The 21,045-nt window shown below is 41.4% G+C and overlaps 1 protein-coding gene across 1 annotated transcript; it reads right to left on the bottom strand.

Annotated features, from left to right (window-relative positions):
• Positions 1-19,355: 19,355 nt before the first annotated feature.
• Positions 19,356-20,294, bottom strand: LOC112909738 (olfactory receptor 7D4-like). Its single transcript, XM_025985779.2, has one exon. The coding sequence runs from the start codon at positions 20,292-20,294 to the stop codon at positions 19,356-19,358; it is 939 nt and encodes a 312-aa protein (XP_025841564.2).
• Positions 20,295-21,045: the final 751 nt, after the last annotated feature.

Here is a 21,045-nt window from a genome sequence, read left to right as displayed (position 1 = left end):
AGGAATGGATCCTATAACCCAGTATGCCGAACAGCATAAAATCATAAAATGATCTTCAGTGTTGTGCTTTGCCTTGTTAGAAGTATTTTCGAACATGTACTATTCTGTAATGCCCCTACCTACAAAGGAAAAAAGCCACCATTGCTGTTATCCCTGTCAGTCTTCTTAGATATAAAAACCAAGTAGCAGGGAGGGGGTGGCCAAAATGGGTGAAGGGAGGTCAAAAGCACTAACTTCTAGTTATAAAACAAGCAAGTCATGGAGTGTAATGTGTGGCATGAATATAATTAATAATATGGTATGGGGTATTTGAAAATTGCTAAGAAAAGAGATCTTAAACATTTTCCACAAGAAAACAATTTTTGTAACTATGTATGGTGGCAGATGTCAACTAGACTTATTGACTTATAATATGTTGAATATTATATGTGCAATATATATATATTTAGTTAGTTAGTTTTAAAGACTTTATTTGACAGAGAGAGAGTGAACATAGGTAGGGGGGATTGGCAGAGGGGGAGAGAGAGGCAGCCTTCTGACAGAGCAGGGAGTCATACTTGTGGCTTGATCCCAAGATCCTGGGATTATGACCTGAGCCAAAGGCAGATGTTTAACTGACTGAGCCGCCCAGGCACCCTTATATGTGCAATATATTGAATCATGTTGTACACCTGAAACTAATATAATTTTACATGCCAATTTTATCTCAAAAAAAAGAAAAAAAATCCCAAAGCACAGTGTCCCTGGAATGATAAAAATGATCAGATCAGAGGCAAATTGTTTAACTACAAATAAACACCTTTGTTCTGACCATTAAGGGGGTGAGTAGTTTGCAATGATCTCTGCTGGCTTCTGGTGAGAGGTTTTCTAAGCAAATGGTCATGACTCATCTTTAAAGTATGATAGTTTGGGGCAGCCCTGGTGGTTCAGCGGTTTAGCGCCGCCTGCAGCTTGGGGTGTGATGCTGGAGACCCAGGATGGAGTCCCACGTCGGGCTTCCTGTATGGGGCCTGTTTCTCCCTCTGCCTGTGTCTCTGCCTCTCTCTGTGTGTCTCTATGAATAAATAAGCAAAATTTTAAGTAAATAAATAAATAAAGTACGATAGTTTGCAAAAGATTCCCTTGACTTCTAATAAGCGTGGCTTACTCTCTTGCATTCCGATCTGTTTTATTAAGCAGACTATCAGAGAGTGCACAGGAAATACCCACAATTCTGGGTATTTCCTGGAGTGTGTTGTGCATGTTAATGTCATCAACGACATTATAATCAAGCAAAACAATTTCATTTCCTACAGAGGCTGGATTACGATTCAAATGGGTCATGAAATAATGAATAACAGCATTCATTTTTAAACAGAGTTTCTCACACGTTAGAAACATTTTATCTTAGGACCAGAGTTTAGAAATTAGAGGTGGAGCATACAACCATTTGTCATGTATACTTTCCTCATGCATCAAATGCACGTTTGTCCCCTGTTTCTATTCTGTTTCTAGTGTCTAGTCCAAGAAGGGCTTCTTTGGAACAGGCTAAGTGTTAGCTGTTGGGGAAACAAAGATTAATGGTAGAGTTTTGTTCTGAGAGAGCCTGCCTTCCGGGAGTAGTGATGGATGCAGAAACCAGACATTGCAACACAGTGAATTAAATGCAAGATAAAGGCAGTCTGCAGAGTGAAGTACAGAAATCAGCTCCAAATCTAGCCTGAAGTGATGGAGTCAGAGGAGGATTCTTGGAGGAAGAGATCTCTGGGCAAAGAGTTGTCTAGGTTGATGATTGAATATAGGCTCTTCTGGCAGAGAAGGCAGCAAGGGAAAAGGCCCATAAGCAAAAGGCAGCATGGGACAACGTGCTGTTAGCAATGTGCTGAAGCAGAAAGTAGGACGTGGGAATAATGAAGAATGAGGTTGGACATATGAACAGAGACCACATCTCTGGAAACTTTGAAAAAAAATTGATGAAGGGGCTATGTAGGGACTGTGACCAAAGAGGTAACATGATCCATATCACAATTTTCCCTGTTGCCTGAAATGAAAGATAGATCTAAGGCAGGCAAAACTACAGTCAAAGGGAATGGGGTTGGAAAACCTCACATCATTAATGTTGAAGGGGCCAAGTCACTTTTTGGGGGAAGAGGAACAAAGGCTAGAAGAGGTGAATAAATTAGCCCAATGTCTTGCTAATGATTCCATGTAACTACTTAAGGATGAGGCCTCATACCCAAGTGCAATCCAGAGAACTATGAGAAAGGGACATGTGAATTTCAATGTCCCCTAGAATGTTCCCAGGGCAAAAGGGTAGAATGTCAAGAGGGAATTGGATGTTGGACCTTCCTGTGCACTTCACTTTTCCTCCCTTATCCACCCTGCCCCAGTCTTACCTACTGCAGCCCTAATTTCCAGGAACAGACTCTTCACTCTTGAAAAGTTCTAAAAGAATCACAGATAAAGATGAAGAAGGAGGAGGAAGGACAGGTCCTTTTGAAGAAACAGGAGATTTTCCCCCAGCAAATGAAGGTGGCAAAGAAGGATTCAGAAAGGATTTGTTGGAGTGCCTGGATGACTCAGTTGGTCAAGCATCTGTCTTTGGCGCAGGTCCTGGTCCCGGGGTACTGGGACTGAGTCCCACACTGGGCTCCCTGCTCAGCAGACAGCCTGCTTCTCCCTCTCCCTCTCCCTCTGCCTGCCACTACTCCTGCCTGTGCTCTCTCTCTGTCAAACAAATAAATAAATAATCTTAAAAAAAAAGAAAGGATTTATTTAGGCTGAGTGAAGATGGAGGCACTGGAGTTTTGGAGCAAATGATGGGAGAAAACAAGAGAAGATCAATACTTCATGATAAATGACCTAAAAATCTCTCAGTACATGGGGGCATCCATTTGTACATCTCTGACTGGTAACTATCACTACACAGTGTAGTTCTGGAAAGTGCTATGGTATCCCAGAGTGAACTGTGCTTAGTCTCTTCTTCCTCATTCCTAGAATCTCCATCACCCACTCACCCAAATAACATGCAATCAAAGTAAAAGCTCACTAACAACAGCAAGTTGTTTGGCTTTGAACAAATGGTGTAGCCATTAACTCTCCTAAGCAATTGGTCCATAGGGCTCCTTCTGCACAGACATCACAGGGTGGCTCTGCCATATGCTATAGTCAATGCTCTTTCTACCCAACCACCTCCTTTCCCTATTACCGAGAGCACTTACTGGGCTATGCATGCTTAGCAATGTGGGCTTACCACAGGGGCCAACTCCCCTGAATCTTGTTCTCTTGTGGAGGGTGGGTAACGAAGAAAGATTTGTTTCCCAAAAGAGAAAGGATACAGAGCCAGGCATGTAATACAGGGCCTGGCTGACTTCTCCTGGAGAAAGCACGAGTATCTTAAGAGTGGTACGTGGGCCTTGGTGATGATAAGTTGGTGTGTTACAGGTTTTGTGGCCCTGGGGACTGAATCCCCCTCTGAAGCTTGTTAGACAAATTGATCGATAGATTTTCCATTCCCTGATCAGTTTGACTCCTCAAAGGCAGGGACCACACAGGAGAAAAGTGTCTCTGACCTGCCAACTCTTTATCCCTTGGAGAGAGTAACAGTTGAGCCAGCTGTGACTCCTCCCTCCTGGGTCCTTTTTCTCTCTTGGAAGAATGTCTCCAGTCTTTCTTAGATCTTCTCTTGGGGACAACTGGCTTTTTGTATTCATATTAGGCAGATGGCTGAGTAGTAAAGGGTCCCAGGAGCCACTAGGGTAATGGTTCTCAAACTTTGCACCAAGATGACCATGAGTATTTGTTTAAACAGATTTCTGAGTTTCCGCTCCAAGTCTCTATCTCAGTAGGTCTGGGTTTAGATCTGATAATTTGGATTTTTCACAAATTCTGAATTTTGCTGGTCTCTAGGACAATCTTTTGGAAACATTTGCCCTAGGGCAAAGTTTTAAAATGTAAGCTTTATCAAAAGTATCATCTGAGGCTATTGTTAATGTATAGCTTCCCATCTTATTCCAGACTTACCCAGTCAATATCTCCAGGGTAAGAGGCTGAGACTCCACTATGAAAAAAAAAAAAATGACAACAATTGTACTTTATTTTTATTATATTTTTATAAATAGGTGTTTATATTTATTTTTAATAATAATATATAATTTATATATTTTATTATTTATATGTTCTAAATAATAACTTATATATAATTTATATACTATATTTATTATGTATATTGTATATATGTTATACGTATATAGTGTCCACAATAATATATATAATATATATATAACAGATATATAACAAAATTTACCATTCTAAGCATTTTTAAAAAAGATTTTATTTATTTATTCATTCAGACACACAGAGAGAGAGAGAGAGAGAGAGAGAGAGAAGCAGACACACAGGCAGAGGGAGAAGCAGGCTCCACGCAGGGAGCCCAACGTGGGACTCAATCCTGGGACTCCAGGATCATGCCCTGGGCTGAAGGCAGGCACTAAATCGCTGAGCCACCCAGTCATCCCCATTCTGAGCATTTTTAAGTGTACAATTCTGTAGCATTAAGAATATTCACAATACTGTACAACCATCACACTGTCCATTGCCAGAACTTTATCATCATCCCAAATAGGAACTCTGTCCCCATTAAACAACAATTCCTCATTTCCCCTCCTCCTAACCCTTGGAAACTTCTTCTATTTTCTGTCTCTATGACTTTGTCTGTTCTAGGTACCTCATATAAGTGGAATCATTCAGTGCTTATCCTTTTTCGTCTGATTTATCTCACTTAGCAGAATATTTTCAAGATTTAACCATGTTGTGACATGTATCAGAATTTCAGTTCTTTTTAAGGCTGAATAATATTTCATTGGATGCATATTTACCATTCTGTTTATCCATTCGACTGTTTTTTATCTCTTAGCTATTGTGATTAATGCTGGTATGAATATTGGCAAGATTCTCTATTTGAGTTACTGCCTTCAATTGTCAGGGGCATATATCTAGATATGGAGTTGATGAATCTTGAGACTCTGCTTTTAAAAGCATGCCAAATGATCAGATGTTTGAAAAAAACACTGTCCCAGGGACATTGAACAACAAATCCTGGAAAGTCCCTATTCTGTACTTCGGTAGTCCTTAGGAAAAATACGGAAGAGGCAAGGAGGATGTCAGATTAGTGGATCTGAAAGATCTTGATAGGGGCTTTGAATCTAGATGTGCCACTAATTAATTAATTAGTCAAATCTTTACTAAATGATTTAGATCAAGTACTGTGTAAGATCCCAGAGTTAAATGGTAAACGAGGCACTATAATAGAATTCCACCATAAAATGAAAAAAGATCACTGGCTAATGCCTTGAGAGAGGGGCAGATGTGTTTTTCAAAGAACAATTTGGGTTGAAATAGCAAAATCGGGATCCCTGGATGGTGCAGCGGTTTGGCGCCTGCCTTTGGCCCAGGGCGCGATCCTGGAGACCCGGGATCGAATCCCACGTCGGGCTCCCGGTGCATGGAGCCTGCTTCTCCCTCTGCCTGTGTCTCTGCCTCTCTCTCTATCTCTCTGTGACTATCATAAATAAAATTAAAAAAAAAATTTAAGAAAATGAAAAATTGAAATAGCAAAATCTTCTAATAGATGATAGATAGACTTTTTCTTTATTAAATAACATTAAAATTCTAAAAATGAGGAAAAACATAATAGGCTTTAAAACAAATGTTGAAGAGTTATCTGCATTCCCATGTTCATTGCAGCATTATTCACTGTAGCCAAGATATGGAACAACCTAAGAGCCTGTCAAAGGATGAATGGATAAAGAAGATGTGGTGTATACATATGTATATATGCGTATGTATATATTTATATATATATTTTTTGCATATACACATAATGAAATACTATTCCTCCATGAGAAATAAAGACATCCAATAATTTGCAACAACGTGTATGGACCTGGAGATATAATGCTAAATGAAATGAATCCACCAGAGAAAGACAAATCCCACATGATTTCACTCTTTTTTTTTTTTTTTTTATGATTTCACTCCTATGTGGAATTTAAGAAACAAAACAAATGAACAAAGAAAAAAAAAAGACAAACAAATAAATGGACCCTGTAAATACAGAGGATAAACTGGTGTTTGCCAGAGGGGAGGTGGGTAAGTGGATGGGTGAAATAGATACAGGGGATAAAAGTACACTTATCCTTTTTGTGTGTGTGTGTGTTTTTTTCATTGCCTCTATTTTTTTATCCTTCTATTTTTAATTTTAGTTCCAGTGTAATGCACAGTGTTATACTTAGTTTCAGGTGTACAATATAGTGATTCAACAGTTAAGAGTATACTTGATGAGCACTGAGAAATGTATAAAATTGCTTTGCTTTAAAAAACCTTGACTTTTGCTTGGGTAGTGGGACACTATTTGGGTTGCTACAAAATCTATGCACTCAAGTTGCAATACTTTGATCTCAAATACATGCTTTTGCTCAATTATTGTCTCCTGACAATTTCAGGTTGACAAAAAAGATGGTAAAATCAATAGGAAGAAAATTATTTGATGACTTTAAAAAACCTTTTGCTGTAAGTGGTGGCATGTACATGGGCAGGAGGGAGGGGATGCAGGCTCTGGAATCAGAAAAATAAGGATTTATCTTCAAAGTGATAAATCATAATGATTTTTAAATTTTTAAAAAAGATTTTATTTATTTATTCATGAGAGACAGAGAGAGAGAGAGGCAGAGACACAGGCAGAGGGAGAAGCAGGCTCCATGCGGGGAGCCCAACGCGGGACTCTATCCCGGGACTCCAGGACCATGCCCCGGGCCAAAGGCAGGCACCAAACCACTGAACCACCCAGGGATCCCCAGCCACCCAGGGATCCCCCATAATGATTTTTCCCCATAATGATTTTTAATGAGAGATGATGGTCAGCTGAAGATGGGAGCATGATAATTAATGAACACACAGGGATTGCTGTTATGAACCATGAGTTTTAATAGCATTTTGATAATTCAAAGAAATGCATAAGATGAAAAAGAGAGGGGACACAAGCATTGCAAAGTAAGAGACAGATTAAGATTTTGGAGGTGGACAGACCTCAGACCTCTGAAGATGTAGCCTTGTGCGGGTCCCTCATCAAGCATTTCAACAAATCCCCTCAGGTCATTGTTTTCTAATTTTAGCGGTTCACCTGGGTGGCTTATTAAATCCAAATGGTTGGGCCTGACCCTGGAGTTTCAGATTTAGTAGATCTGGGATGTAGGTCAAAAATTTGCAAGTCTAACAAGCTCCCAGGAGATGCAGATGCTGCTGATATGGAGAAACACTGCTCTTGTCTGTGTCCCTAATGTTCTAGTCTAATAAAAGTTTTTCTCCACTGTTTATATCTCCTCTCCTTGACCTCAGCCTGAGCCTTTACTAGGATATGCTGGCTCTTTCAGATGGCCTCAAGGAAACCCCTGGTTGCCCTGGCTCTGTCTTCTACAGTGACTTTCCCCCAGAAAGTTCAAGGAGATGATCCAGGCAGAGAATATCCCATATCTCTAGGAGGCCCAACATAGGTCTGCCTTGGAGACACCCAGAGCTTATTCAAAGCTTCCAGGAACTTCCAGGCTGAATTCTCAGAGCACCTCATTAAATAAATTGTTCTATTGTCATTGTACTTTTTAAACAATTAAGATCAAGAGAATAATAGAAATGAAACATTCTCCCCCTTCTGTTTCCCTGAAAATTGCGATGCAGAGAGGCGTATTTCCTTCTTCCAATGATTTCTTCATTACCCGGTACATCCAAACACATGCAGTCAACAAGATCATGCTCCTAGAGATTAAAAAGAGTTTTATCCTCCATCAAAGAAATCTTCCAGGGTTCCTTAAGATACTGTCCTTAAAATATTAAAAAAAAATAATAAATAAGAATAAATAAATAAGCACAATTGTATTTTCTTGGGGTAAAAAAAAAAAAGATATTGCCCCAATTCTTGCCTCCCCTTCTTCACAGGGTTTAGTTTCAAAGTTGAGAGTTTCTCCCTAAGGGATGTGTTCATGTTAAAAAGAACACAGCAGACCTGACCTGCAGAATCCCACTGTAACAAAAATGAAATGCATGAAAGAGGTCTCTGGAAAATGAACTAGAGGTGGTGGAAGGGGAGGAGGGCGGAGGGGTGGGGGTGACTGGGTGGCGGGCACTGAGGTGGGCACTTTACGGGATGAGCACTGGGTGTTATTCTGTACGTTGGCAAATTGAACACCAATAAAAAATAAATTTATTTTTTTAAAAAGAGGTCTCTATTTCAAGAAACAGAATGTAGCCGTTAGTGACATTGCTGTTGAAAAACCAAGCATCCTAAAGAGTGGAAACACCCCCTTAGAATTTACTTGGCATGTGAGATGGTGGCAGACCTCAGGGAGAGAAATTGTGACGGAGGTAGAAAGATTCCAGATTAGTTGGCTGAAGATAGGGAACAATGTGGGAATGGAAGTAGCATGTATAGACCAAATCTCCTAAAATTTGGAGCAATGTCCAAAGGAGAGTAAAGGTCGATGAGTGAGTTGTTTTTTTTTTTATAAGTATTTTTTTTAATTTATTTATTCAGAGAGAGAGAGAGAGAGAGAGAGAGACTGAGAGGCAGAGACACAGGCAGAGGGAGAAGCAGGCTCCATGCAGGGAGCCCGACGCGGGACTCGATCCTGGGTCTCCAGGATCAGACCTAAAGGCTGCAGGCGGTGCTAAACCGCTGCGCCACTGGGGGTGCCCCGATGAGTGAGTTTTATTTCTATTGAAAGAAATGGGAATATGGAAGATTCCCATGTTATTAGAAATTATAACATTACATGCATATATATTACATGTTATTAGAAATTATAACATTACATGGAATATACAGGATTTTAAAAAAAAGATATTTGAAGTGTAGGTTTCCCCAAAAGTTAGGAAAGGATGGGATTCAAAGTTTAGGTGGAGGTTTTTAAGAGGCCATCATTACTAATAATTATATAAATAATTACTTAATTACAATGGCCAATGTTGTGGATAGCATAGTGTTCAATGAGAAGAGGATCTATCTGGTGGAGACTGTACAACTGAGAACTGAAGGGATGGGGTAGGATTCAGCCAGACATTGGATTTTCTTTTCTTTCTTTCTTTTTTTTTTTTTTTGACATTGGCTTTTCTAACTCCTGATCTCAAAACAGGAACTTCTCACTCATTCCTTACCAGTAGTTGACTTATACCACCATCCGTGCAGACCGATGATTGCCAGACCAATATACTGGACCCTCCAAGATAATGGTGCCAATGGGGTGTTCTAGGCCCTTCAACTTCTTTCCAGGATGTTTCACCTTCCCCAAATGTTGCTTCTCTATTATCCCATCTCTTTTTGTTTGTTTGTTTGTTTTTTTAAATAAATTTATTTTTTATTGGTGTTCAATTTACCAACATACAGAATAACACCCAGTGCTCATCCCATCAAGTGCCCCCTCAGTGCCCGCCACCCATTCACCCCCACCCCCCACCCTCCTCCCCTTCCACCACCCCTAGTTTGAAAGCAAACACCATCAACTTCTGCGCTCATGGAATTGTTTCACTCCAGTGTTCTCAACTGGGCTACTTTTGACCTCTCTAGAACAAGTTCTGGTTATCACCACATGGTGCCGGCATCTAGTGGGTAAAGACCAGGGATGCTGTTAAACATCCTACAATATACAGGACACTGCCCCCCCATGACAAACAATACAGACCCCAAATGTCAATATTGTTGAGGTTGAGAAACCCTGGTCTAAACTGTTGGGGAATAATATTAAAATTTTTATCTAAAAAATCCCAACTATTTTCTATTATTTTATAAAGATATTGAAAATATGTAAATAAATCTCAATTTTTTAATTTTTTCTTTTGTGCTATTTAATGGTTTGTATTTTTTTAATAATAAATTTATTTTTTATTGGTGTTCAATTTGCCAACATATAGAATAACACCCAGTGCTCATCCCGTCAAGTGCCCACCTCAGTGCCCGTCACCCAGTCACCCCCACCCCCCGCCCTCCTCCCCTTCCACCACCCCTAGTTCGTTTCCCAGAGTTAGGAGTCTCTCATGTTCTGTCTCCCTTTCTGATATTTCCTACCCATTTCTTCTCCCTTCCCCTCTATTTAATGGTTTGTATTGTAGCTAGATTTATATTTTAATCATTTTGAAGTGCACATTTCTTTTTTTTTTTTATTTATTTATGATAGTCACAGAGAGAGAGAGAGAGAGACAGAGACACAGGCAGAGGGAGAAGCAGGCTCCATGCACCGGGAGCCTGATGTGGGATTCGATCCCGGGTCTCCAGGATCGTGCCCTGGGCCAAAGGCAGGCGCCAAACCGCTGCGCCACCCAGGGATCCCCTGAACTGCACATTTCTACACACTTGCACTGAAGATATTCACATTGTTGGGCAACCATCACCACCATCCATCTCCAGAATGTCTTTATCTTCCCAAATTGAAGCTTTGTACCCATTAAACACTAACCTTCTACTTCCTCCCTCCTTCCAGCCTCTGACAACCACCATTCTTCTTTCTGTCTGTGAGTTTAACTACTCTTGGTACCTCATATAAGTGGAGTAATATAAAATTTATCCATTTGCAATATCTCAGTTTTGACCTTCCCAATTTTCAAAACCTGAACTTCTGATGTCCACTTTTCTTCCAAATTTGCTCCACCCACAGCCCTCCTTGCCTCAATTGATACAATTCCATTCTTTCATTGTTCAGGCCCCAAACCCTGGAGCCAATCTTGGCTCCTCTCTTTTATCTCACACCCATCTCCCTCCTGAGAACAAATCCTCTTGGCTCTATCTTCCGAGTATAGCCCCATTGACAAGTTCTCAAGGTTTACACTACTAGTGCCACCCTGGCCCTACCTTCCTATACATATTACACCTGGCTTGCTGCAGGTGGCTCCGAGCAGACATCCTCACACCCTGCAATCCATTCTCAACCCAGCAGCTAGAATGATCTTTGAAATCCTGTCATATGGTGTCATGCATCTGCCCCAAACCCTGTAACGACTCCCCACATCACTCAGAACTTATGAAAGCAAAAATCTTCCAAAGGCAGGGAAAGCCTCACAAGATCAGTACTGGATATCTTACCTCCTTTTGCATTTGCTCCCATTCTCTACTCCAGCCACATCCTCCCCCAGGTGACCTCACACCTCAGGGTCTTTGTATTAACCTTACCATTTATCCAGGCACTCCGCACTCCACCCTAGATGTGCATTCACCTTCTTCATAAATGTATGCCTGGGGTGCCTGGGTGGCTCAGCGGTTGAGCGTCTGCCTTCGGCTCAGGACATGATCCTGGAGTTCCGGAATTGAGTGGCACATCGGGCTCCTTTTTTTTTTTTTTTTTTTTAATTTTTATTTATTTATGATAGTCACACACACACACACAGAGAGAGAGAGAGAGAGAGAGAGAGAGAGAGAGAGAGAGAGAGAGAGAGGCAGAGACACAGGCAGAGGGAGAAGCAGGCTCCACGCAGAAAGCCCGACGCGGGATCGAGCCCCGGGTCTCCAGGATCACACCCCGCGCTGCAGGCGGCGCCAAACCGCTGCGCCATCGGGGCTGCCCTGTGCAGAAGCTTTTTTTCTTGATGAAATCCCAATAATTCATTTTTGCTTTTGTTTCTCTTGATTTCATGGATGTATCTTGCAAGAAGTTGCTATGGCCAAGTACAAAAAGGGTGTTGCCTGTGTTCTCCTCTAGGATTTTGATGGAATCTTGTCTCACATTTAGATCTTTCACCCATTTTGAGGGTATCTTTGTGTATGGTGCAAGAGAGTGTCTAGTTTCATTCTTCAGCATGTGGATGTCCAATTTTCCCAGCACCATTTATTGAAGAGATTGTCTTTTTTTCCAGTGGATAGTCTTTGCTGCTTTGTTGAATATTAGTTGATCATAAAGTTGAGGGTCCACTTCTGGGTTCTCTATTCTGTTCCATTGATCTATGTGTCTGTTTTTGTGCCAGTACCACACTGTCTTGATGACCACAGCTTTGTAGTACAACCTGAAATCTGGCATTGTGATGCCCCCAGATATGGTTTTCTTTTTTTAATATTCCCCTGGCTATTTGGGGTCTTTTCTGATTCCATACAAATCTTAAGATGAGTTGTTCCAACTCTCTGAAGAAAGTCCATGGTATTTTGACTGGGACTGCATTAAGTGTGTAAATTGCCCTGGGTAACATTGACATTTTCACAATATTAATTCTTCCAATCCATGAGCATGGAATATTTTTCCATCTCTTTGTGTCTTCCTCAATTTCTTTCAGAAGTGTTCTGCAGTTTTTAGGATATAGATCCTTTACCTCTTTGGTTACGTTTATTCCTAGGTATCTTATACTTTTGGGTGCAATTGTAAATGGGATTGATTCCTTAATTTCTCTTTCTTCAGTCTCATTGTTAGTGTATAGAAATGCCACTGATTTCTGGGCATTGATTTTGTATCCTGCCACACTGCCGAATTGCTGTATGAGTTCTAGCAATCTTGGGGTGGAGGCTTTTGGGTTTTCTCTATACAGTATCATGTCATCTACAAAGAGGGAGAGTTTGACTTCTTTGCCAATTTGAATGCCTTTTATTTCTTTTTGTTGCCTGATTGCTGAGGCCAGGACTTCTAGTACTATGTTGAATAGCAGTGTTGAGAGTGGACATCCCTGTCGTGTTCCTGATCTTAGGAGAAAGGCTCCTAGTGTTTCCCCATTGAGAATGATATTTGCTGTGGGCTTTTTGTAGATGGCTTTTACGATGCTGAGGAATGTTCCCTCTATCCCTACACTCTGAAGAATTTTGATCAGAAATGGATGCTGTATTTTGTCAAATGCTTTCTCTACATCTATTGAGAGGATAATATGGTTCTTATTTTTTCTCTTGTTGATATGATCAATCACATTGATTGCTTTACTAATGTTGAACCAGCCTTGCATCCCGGGGATAAATCCCACTTGGTCATGGTGAATTATTTTCTTAATGTATTGTTGGATCCTATTGGCTAGTATCTTGTTGAGAATTTTTGCATCTGTGTTCATCAGGGATATTGGTCTATAATTCTCCTTTTTGGTGGGGTCTTTGTCTGGTTTTGGAATTAAAGTGATGCTGGCCTCATAGAACGAGTTTGGAAGTACTCCATCTCTTTCTATCTTTCCAAACAGCTTTAGTAGAATATGTATGGTTTCTTCTTTATATATTTGATAGGGCAGCCTGGATGGCTCAGTGGTTTAGCGCCGCCTTCAGCCCAGTGTGTGATCCTGGAGACCCGGGATCGAGTACCATGTTGGGCTCCTTGTATGGAGCCTGCTTCTCCCTCTGCCTGTGTCTCTGCCTCTCCTCTTTCTCTCTCTCTCTCTCTCTCTCTCTCTCTCTCTCTCTCTCTCTCTCTCTCTGTCTTTATGAATAAATAAATGAAATCTTTTTAAAAAATAAACATTTGGGGATCCCTGGGTGGCTCAGCAGTTTGGCGCCTGCCTTTGGCCCAGAGCGTGATCCTGGAGTCCCGGGATCGAGTCCCACGTCGGGCTCCCGGTGCATGGAGCCTGCTTCTCCCTCTGCCTGTGTCTCTGCCTCTCTCTCTCTCTGTGTCTCTCATTAATAAATAAATAAATAAAATCAATAAAAAATGTTTAAAAAATAAAAAATAAAAATAAATAAAATAAATAAACATTTGATAGAATTCCCCTGGGAAGCCCCTGGCTCTGGACTTTTGTGTCTTGGGAGGTTTTGGATGACTGCTTCAATTTCCTCCCTGGTTATCGGCCTGTTCAGGTTTTCTATTTCTTCCTGCTCCAGTTTTGGTAGTTTGTGGTTTTCCAGAAATGCATCCATTTCTTCTAGATTGCCTAATTTATTGGTGTATAGCTGCTCATAATAAGTTTTTTAAATCGCTTGTATTTCCTTGGTATTGGTGGTGATCTCTCCTTTCTCATTCATGATGTTATTAATTTGAGTCTTTTCTCTTTCTTTTTAATAAGGTTGGCTAATGGTTTATCTATCTTATCAATTCTTTCAAAGAACCAACTCCTGGTTTTGTTGATCTGTTCCACAGTTCTTCTGGTCTCTATTTCATTGAGTTCTGCTCAAATCTTTATTAACTGTCTTCTGCTGGGTGAAGTTTTCATTTGCTGTTCCTTCTCCAGCACCTTGAGGGCCAGGTTAGCTTTTGTATTTGAGTTCTTTCCAGTTTTTGGATGGATGCTTGTATTGCGATGTATTTCCCCCTCAGGACTGCTTTTGCTGTATCCCAAAGATTTTGAACGGTTGTATCTTCATTCTCATTAGTTTCCATGAATCTTCTTAATTCTTCTCTAATTTCCCAGTTGACCCTTTCATCTTTTAGCAGGATGGTCTTTAACCTCCACGTGTTTGAATTCCTTCCAAACTTCTTGTGGTTTAGTTCTAGTTTCAAAGCATTATGGTCTGAAAATATGCAGGGGACGATCCCAGTCTTTTGGTATCGGTTAAGACCTGATTTGTGACCCAGTTTGGTCTATTCTGGAGAAAGTTCCATGTGCACTTGAGAAGAATGTGTATTCAGTTGCATTTGGGTGTAAAGTTCTATAAATATCTGTGAAATCCATCTGGCCCAGTGTATCATTTAAAGCTCTTGTTTCTTTGGAGATGTTGTGCTTAGAATATCTGTCGATTGTAGAAAGCGCTACATTCAAGTCACCAAGTATAAGTGTATTATTATCTAAGTATGTCTTACCTTTGGTTATTAATTGATTGATATACTTGGTGGCTCCCACATTCGGGGCATAAATATTCATGATTGTTAGGTCCTCTTTTGGATAGATCCTTTAAGTATGATATAATGTCCCTCTTCATCTCTTACTACAGTCTTTGGGATAAAATTTAATTTATCTGATATAAGGATGGCTACCCCTGCTTTCTTTTGAGGACCATTTGAATGGTAAATGGTTCTCCACCCTTTCATTTTCAGGCTGTAGGTGTCCTTATGTCTAAAATGAGTCTCTTGTAGACAGCAAATAGATGGGTCTTGCTTTTTTATCCAGTCTGAAACCTTGCACCTTTTTTTCCCCCTGTGCCTTTTGATGGGGTCATTAAGCCCATTCACATTCAGAGTTACTATTGAAAGATATGAATTTAGTGTCATCATGATACCTATTCAGTCCCTGTTTTTGTGGATTGTTTCTGTGGACTTCCTCTTTGTTTTATAGAGTCCCGCTTAATATTTCTTGCAGAGCTGGTTTGGTGGTCACATATTCTTTCAGTTTCTGCCTATCTTGGAAGCTCTTTATCTGTCCTTCTATTCTGAATGAGAGCCTTGCTGGATAAAGTATTCTTGGCTGCAGGTTCTCCTCATTTAGGACCCTGAATATATCCTGCCAGCCCTTTCTGGTCTGCCAGGTCTCTGTGGAGAGGTCTTCTGTTAACCTAATACTTCTCCCCATGAAGGTTAGAGATCTCTTGTCTCTTGCTGCTGTAAGGATCTTCTCTTTATCTTTGGAATTTGCAAGTTTCACTATTAAATGCTGACGTGTTGAACGGTCTTTATTGATTTTAGGGGGGATCTCTCTATCTCCTGGATCTGAATGCCTGCTTCCCTTCCCAAGTTAGAGAAGTTCTCAGCTATGATTTGTTCAAATACAGTTTCTGGACCTCTGTCCCTTTCGGCGCCCTGGGGAACCCCAATTAAACATAGATCTTTCCTTCTGAGGCTGTCATTTATTTCCCTTAATCTATCCTCACGATCTTTTAATTGTTTTTCTCTTTTTTCCTCAGCTTTCTTCCTTGTCATCAACTTGTCTTTTATGTCACTCACTCATTCTTCTACCTCGTTAACCCTCGTCATTAGGCCCTCCAGTTTGGATTGCATCTCATTTAATGGATTTTTAATTTTGGCATGATTAGATCTAAATCCTGCAGTCATGAAGTCTCTTGAATCCTTTATGCTTTTTTCCCAGAGCCACCAGTAGCTTTATAATTGTGCTTCTGAATTGGCTTTCTGCCATTGAATTGTAATCCAAATTCTGTAACTCTGTGGCAGAGAGTACTGTTTCTGATACTTTCTTTTGTGGTGGGTTCTTCTTTCTAGTCATTTTGCTCAGTGCAGAGTAGGTAAAAACAAATTGTACTGGAAAAAGGAAGAAAAAAAAAAAAGAAAAAAGGAGAAAGAGAGAGAAAAAAAAAAGGAGGGGTACCCTCTGATTCTATATATTGTAAATCCTTCATCTTCCCCTGGAGCTTTCCAGTGCTGGTTGGTCAAAACCTTGCTTTCCCCTGTCCTTCATCTGGTCATCTGGGGGAGGGGCCTGCTGTGCTTATTCTCAGGTGTATGCACCTGGGGGGGAGGGCGGCTGCCCCGCCTCCGCCAGGTGCACGGCTCAGTGGGAGCTGTTTATCCTGTGAGACCTCTGTTCCCTGGTGGCTCTGTTCCCAGGCAAAGGGTGACACAGGGAGGAACAACCACACTGGTGGCAGCCAGCTCTCCAGCCCTGGAGTTAGCTCCCGCAGTAACCACCGCAGCTCCCAGTCCGCAGGGGCCTGGATGCTCCAGGGGCGGGTCACTGACCTGCACAGCTCCAGGCATCATCCAGTAGCAGGAGCGTCCTCAACGTCCTGTGTCCCCCGGCCTCCGCCTGTCCCGCGGGAGAGCAGGATCACGGGCTGTGTCCCCCCAGCATCCTGGGCTCTGGGGCCTGCGCCGCTGGGATTGGGCTCCCAGGGCCGCGCAGCCCCTTCCGCACTGGGCGGGCTCCAGCCCTTTACCCTGTGGGGTGTGGGTGCTCTCTCCTGGGCGCACCTCCTCTGTTAGTGACCCTGGGAGACTGGAGGCTCCACCACCCCTCCTGGGATCCTGCTCAAGTTCCCTGCTGAGCGCCTTTCCATTCGTGAAGAATCTGGTGCAGATTATTGAAGTTCCTGCTTCTCCGGGGCTGGGCTCCCCTGTCCCCCGGGGTTCTTGCCACCCGGCCTTAGCCCGGCTTCTCGCGGGGCCCCTCCCCAACTTGATTCTTTTTTATTTTATTTTTTTCCATCTTCCTACCTTATTAGAAGCGCTAACTCTTCTGTCTGTGGTATTCCAGCTGTTCTCTCTTTAAATCTCAGGCCGAATTCATAGGTTTTAAGGCTGATTTGAAAGTTATCTAGGTAAGTTGGTGGGGATAGGGGACTTGGGGACCCTACTCCTCCACCATCTTGCCCCGCCCTCCCCCAATAAAAGTCTTTTAAAAAGATTTTTACTTATTTATTCATGAAAGACCCAGATAATTCAGAGGCAGAGACATAGGCAGTGGGAGGAGCAAGCTTCCCCCAGGGAGCCTAATGTGGGACTCAATTCCAGGACCTCAGGATCACGACCTGAGCCAAAGGCAGATGATCAATCACTGAGCCACCCAGGTATCCCTCAATAAAAATATTTTAAAAAATAAAAATTTAGAGGTTTTTTGGGGAATAACTCAATCTGGGTTGAAAACACTTACCTTTGTTTTCTTTCTTTCTTTTTTTTTTTAAAAGATTTTATTTATTCGTGAGAGACACAGAGACATAGGCATAGGGATGCAGAGACATAGGCAGAGGGAGAAGCAGTCTCCATGCAGGGAGCCCGATGTGGGCCTCTATCCCAGGACTCCAGTATCACACCCTGAACTGAAGGCAGACACTCAACTGCTGAGCCATCCAGGTGTCCCTTACTTTTGTTTTCAACAGGATCTATGACACACCAATATTATAATGCTCATTTCTCTGTATTACAATCATTTGGTTCCCTCCTCAATTTGTACACAGCAGAAAATAAACTCATGTTGGATTAGACTTAATGGAATCAAAGTGAATTAAAGCCAAATCAAATAAGTCTTTCCTCTCTAACAAATTATAATTTTTGAGAAATCTTTCAGTCCTAACTATAATCCTGATAACTAGGTCCCTTCTATTTCCTCCAAAAATGTCTCCTTTCATGATATTGTCTTGACACATTAAAGGCTTTATCACTTGTCTTAGCTTGGGTTCCCAGAGAAACAAATGCTGAGCCAAGGATTTATGTGCAAGTGTTTTATTGGTAGGAACAAAGAACATGGAACATGGGTGAGAGAGAAGTGATACATGGAGGAAATACATCTGTCAAGTTTATATTAAGTCAGCTACCACAGAGAATGAGCAGAATTTTCATCCTGTGGGGAAATTCTGTAAAATGGTACAAAATACAAATCTAAGAATTATCCTAGCTAATGGATGAAAGACAATGAATCCCATAGCTCTCCATCAAGGGCTGTCTTTGTGTGGGCATAATTCCCTGGAGGTTCTGCCACCACCTATTGGGCAAAGTTGGTTCTGGCTGGGGTTGGCAATTGGCAGTCACGCAGTGGATATGGTGAGAGGATCCCAGGGAATTTGGGAGAAATGTGGACAGCATCTACTACTCCAGCCTTCACTGAACACTCAATTCTATCATTATTCTCAAATGAGCTAAGTTCTGAACACATTCCACATGTGTGTAACTACCATTTCTGATGGCATCTCCAAAGAGTCCCAGGAAAAAAATTAAACCATGTAAGAAAAATAGCTTTTATTCTATTGTATTCATTATTACATGTTTTAGGATCTTAGAGGGTGTATCTTAAAATTGTATATATGGGAATAAAAGTCAAATAAAAGAAGGAAATGAAGAAAGAAGGAAAGATGGAAGGATCACAAAGAATGAAGCTACGTCTCAGAGTTTTCTTAAGCAGTATATTAGTATGAATATAATCAGAGAAATCTAGATTCCTACTTTGAAGTTGAAAATCACATCACTGTTCTTACAAAAAGTAGGATAGAAACTCCATGTCAGCTCCCAGGTAACAATCCCAGTCAACCTCATTCTCTTCTTTTGAAAAGTGGGGTGAATGAAAGGAAATATCTCCAAGACATGTTTTCAAGATGATGTAAAGTCATACATGTGAAGGAACAGGCACAGTTCTGATGTGGTAAACACTGGTATGACCATGTAAGACTTCATTCCATTTCTTGCGGGGAAAACAAGCACACAAACAAATGAAGGTGAAGAACATCAATTAGAGTACAATTTTTGGGGCAGCACCTGATATGATGAGTACTTTAAACCTAAAGTTAGAAATCTTAAGAATGGCTATAAGAAAGCTGATAAAACATGGAACTTTTTGGACAGCATATAGGGAAGAAAAGTCAAAAAGGACTACAGAGGGATTGTTGAGGAGAGACTAATACAAAAACAAAAAGAAAAAACAAAACAAAACAAAAACAAAAACAAAAAGGAAGTCATGGGTACTTTGGGAATTAGATAAATCAAAGATGTCTATTAAAGGAGAAAAATATTTAAATTCACATTTGCCTTTGGGGCCTGCAATGTCCACTTGGTTCTGAGGCCAGTGGCCCATCATGGACATGAGGCTGCTCTGTTGAGGAGCCTTCGCAGGGCGCCCTTCACATCCTTGTTCCTCAGACTGTAGATAAAGGGGTTCAGCATGGGGGTGACCACAGTGTACATCACTGATGCAACTGAGCTTCTCTGGGAAGAATGGGTCACAGCAGAAGTGAGGTAGACCCCCAGGCTTGTGCCATAGAACAGGAAGACCACAGAGAGGTGAGACCCACAAGTGGAAAATGCTTTATACTTGCCCTCAGTGGAAGACATCCTCATTAAGGAGGAGACGATCTGAGAGTAAGAGAAAAGAATCCCAGTGAGAGGAAAAACACACAGCAGAGCAGTGGCAACATACAAGCAGATGTTATTGATGAGGGTGTCAGAGCAGGCCACCTTGAGAATCTGAGCCAGTTCACAGAAGAAATGTGGAAGTTCAGTGCCTGTACAGAAGGTCAGCTGCCCTACCATTAGAATATGAATCAGGGAGACCCAGAAAATGGTGAGCCAACAAATCAGAACCAGGAGGACACAGAGTCGTGGGTTCATGATGATGGTATAGTGCAGAGGGTGGCAGATGGCCACAAACCGGTCATAGGCCATCACAGTCAAGAGGAAATCATCCATTCCAGCAAAAATCATAAAGAAATATACCTGAGTGATGCATCCTATATAGGAAATGTCTTTGCTGTGTACCTGGATGTTTAGCAGCATCTTCGGGACAGTGGTGGAGATGAAACAGATGTCAACAAAAGACAGGTTGGAGAGGAAGAAGTACATGGGCGTGTGGAGGCGGGAATCAGAAAGGATAGCCAGGATGATGAGCAGATTTCCCAGTACAGTCACCAGATACATGGACAGGAACAAGCCAAAGAGGAGAGGCTGCAGTTCTGGATCTTCTGAGAGGCCCAGAAGGAGGAATACTGATACTTCTGTCTGGTTTCCTGCTCCCATGTAGCTGGTCTGTTTGCTGGAAAAGGAGACAAAAGCAACCCTCAATGAACAGTCAACTGTCACTTCCTAGTATTCACCTTTGATCCCACTTTGCATGGACATCCTTCACCTTCCACTAGTCCTTCCAACGCCAGTGACTCATTCATTGAAGTGGCAACCCATTTCTATTTTATTTTTAAAAAAGCTTTATTTATTTATTCATGAGTGACAGAAAGAGAGGCAGAAACACAGGCAGAGGGAGAAGCAGGCTCCCTGCAGGGAGCCTGATACAGTACTCTATCCCAGGACCCCGGGATCAGGACCCGAGCCAAAGACAGGAGGCTCAACCAAAGACCCACTCAGGTGCCCTACCCATTTCTATTTTAAATGTGTATAATCATTCAGACTATCTTCATCTTAGCAGAAATCTTTCTCTTTTTATCTGCTACTCACTGGTTCTAGTTCTTCTATTCAATCTATGGATATAAACCAATTTCTTCTTTGGTATGATCTTCCAAAATAATTGAAGACATTCAAGGTCTTTTCTTTGATTACTCCCTTTATTCTAATAACCCTATCATAGTGATTAGGATGGGTTTTCAACTCAAACAACATTTACTCTGTTACCTGATGTCACAGTTGACATGCTGGTGTCACAGTTAACTCTCAGGTATCTTTTTCCCCTAAAAATGTGGTTACTGCTATTACCTTCTTTATAATGATTCAAAATGCTGTTGTGCACAGTAAGATGTCAATAAATAATAGCTATTTT

Source organism: Vulpes vulpes, chromosome 9, assembly GCF_048418805.1.
Source record: "Vulpes vulpes isolate BD-2025 chromosome 9, VulVul3, whole genome shotgun sequence".
NCBI lineage: Eukaryota > Metazoa > Chordata > Mammalia > Carnivora > Canidae > Vulpes > Vulpes vulpes.
This window is presented reverse-complemented; position numbering and strand designations above follow the sequence as displayed.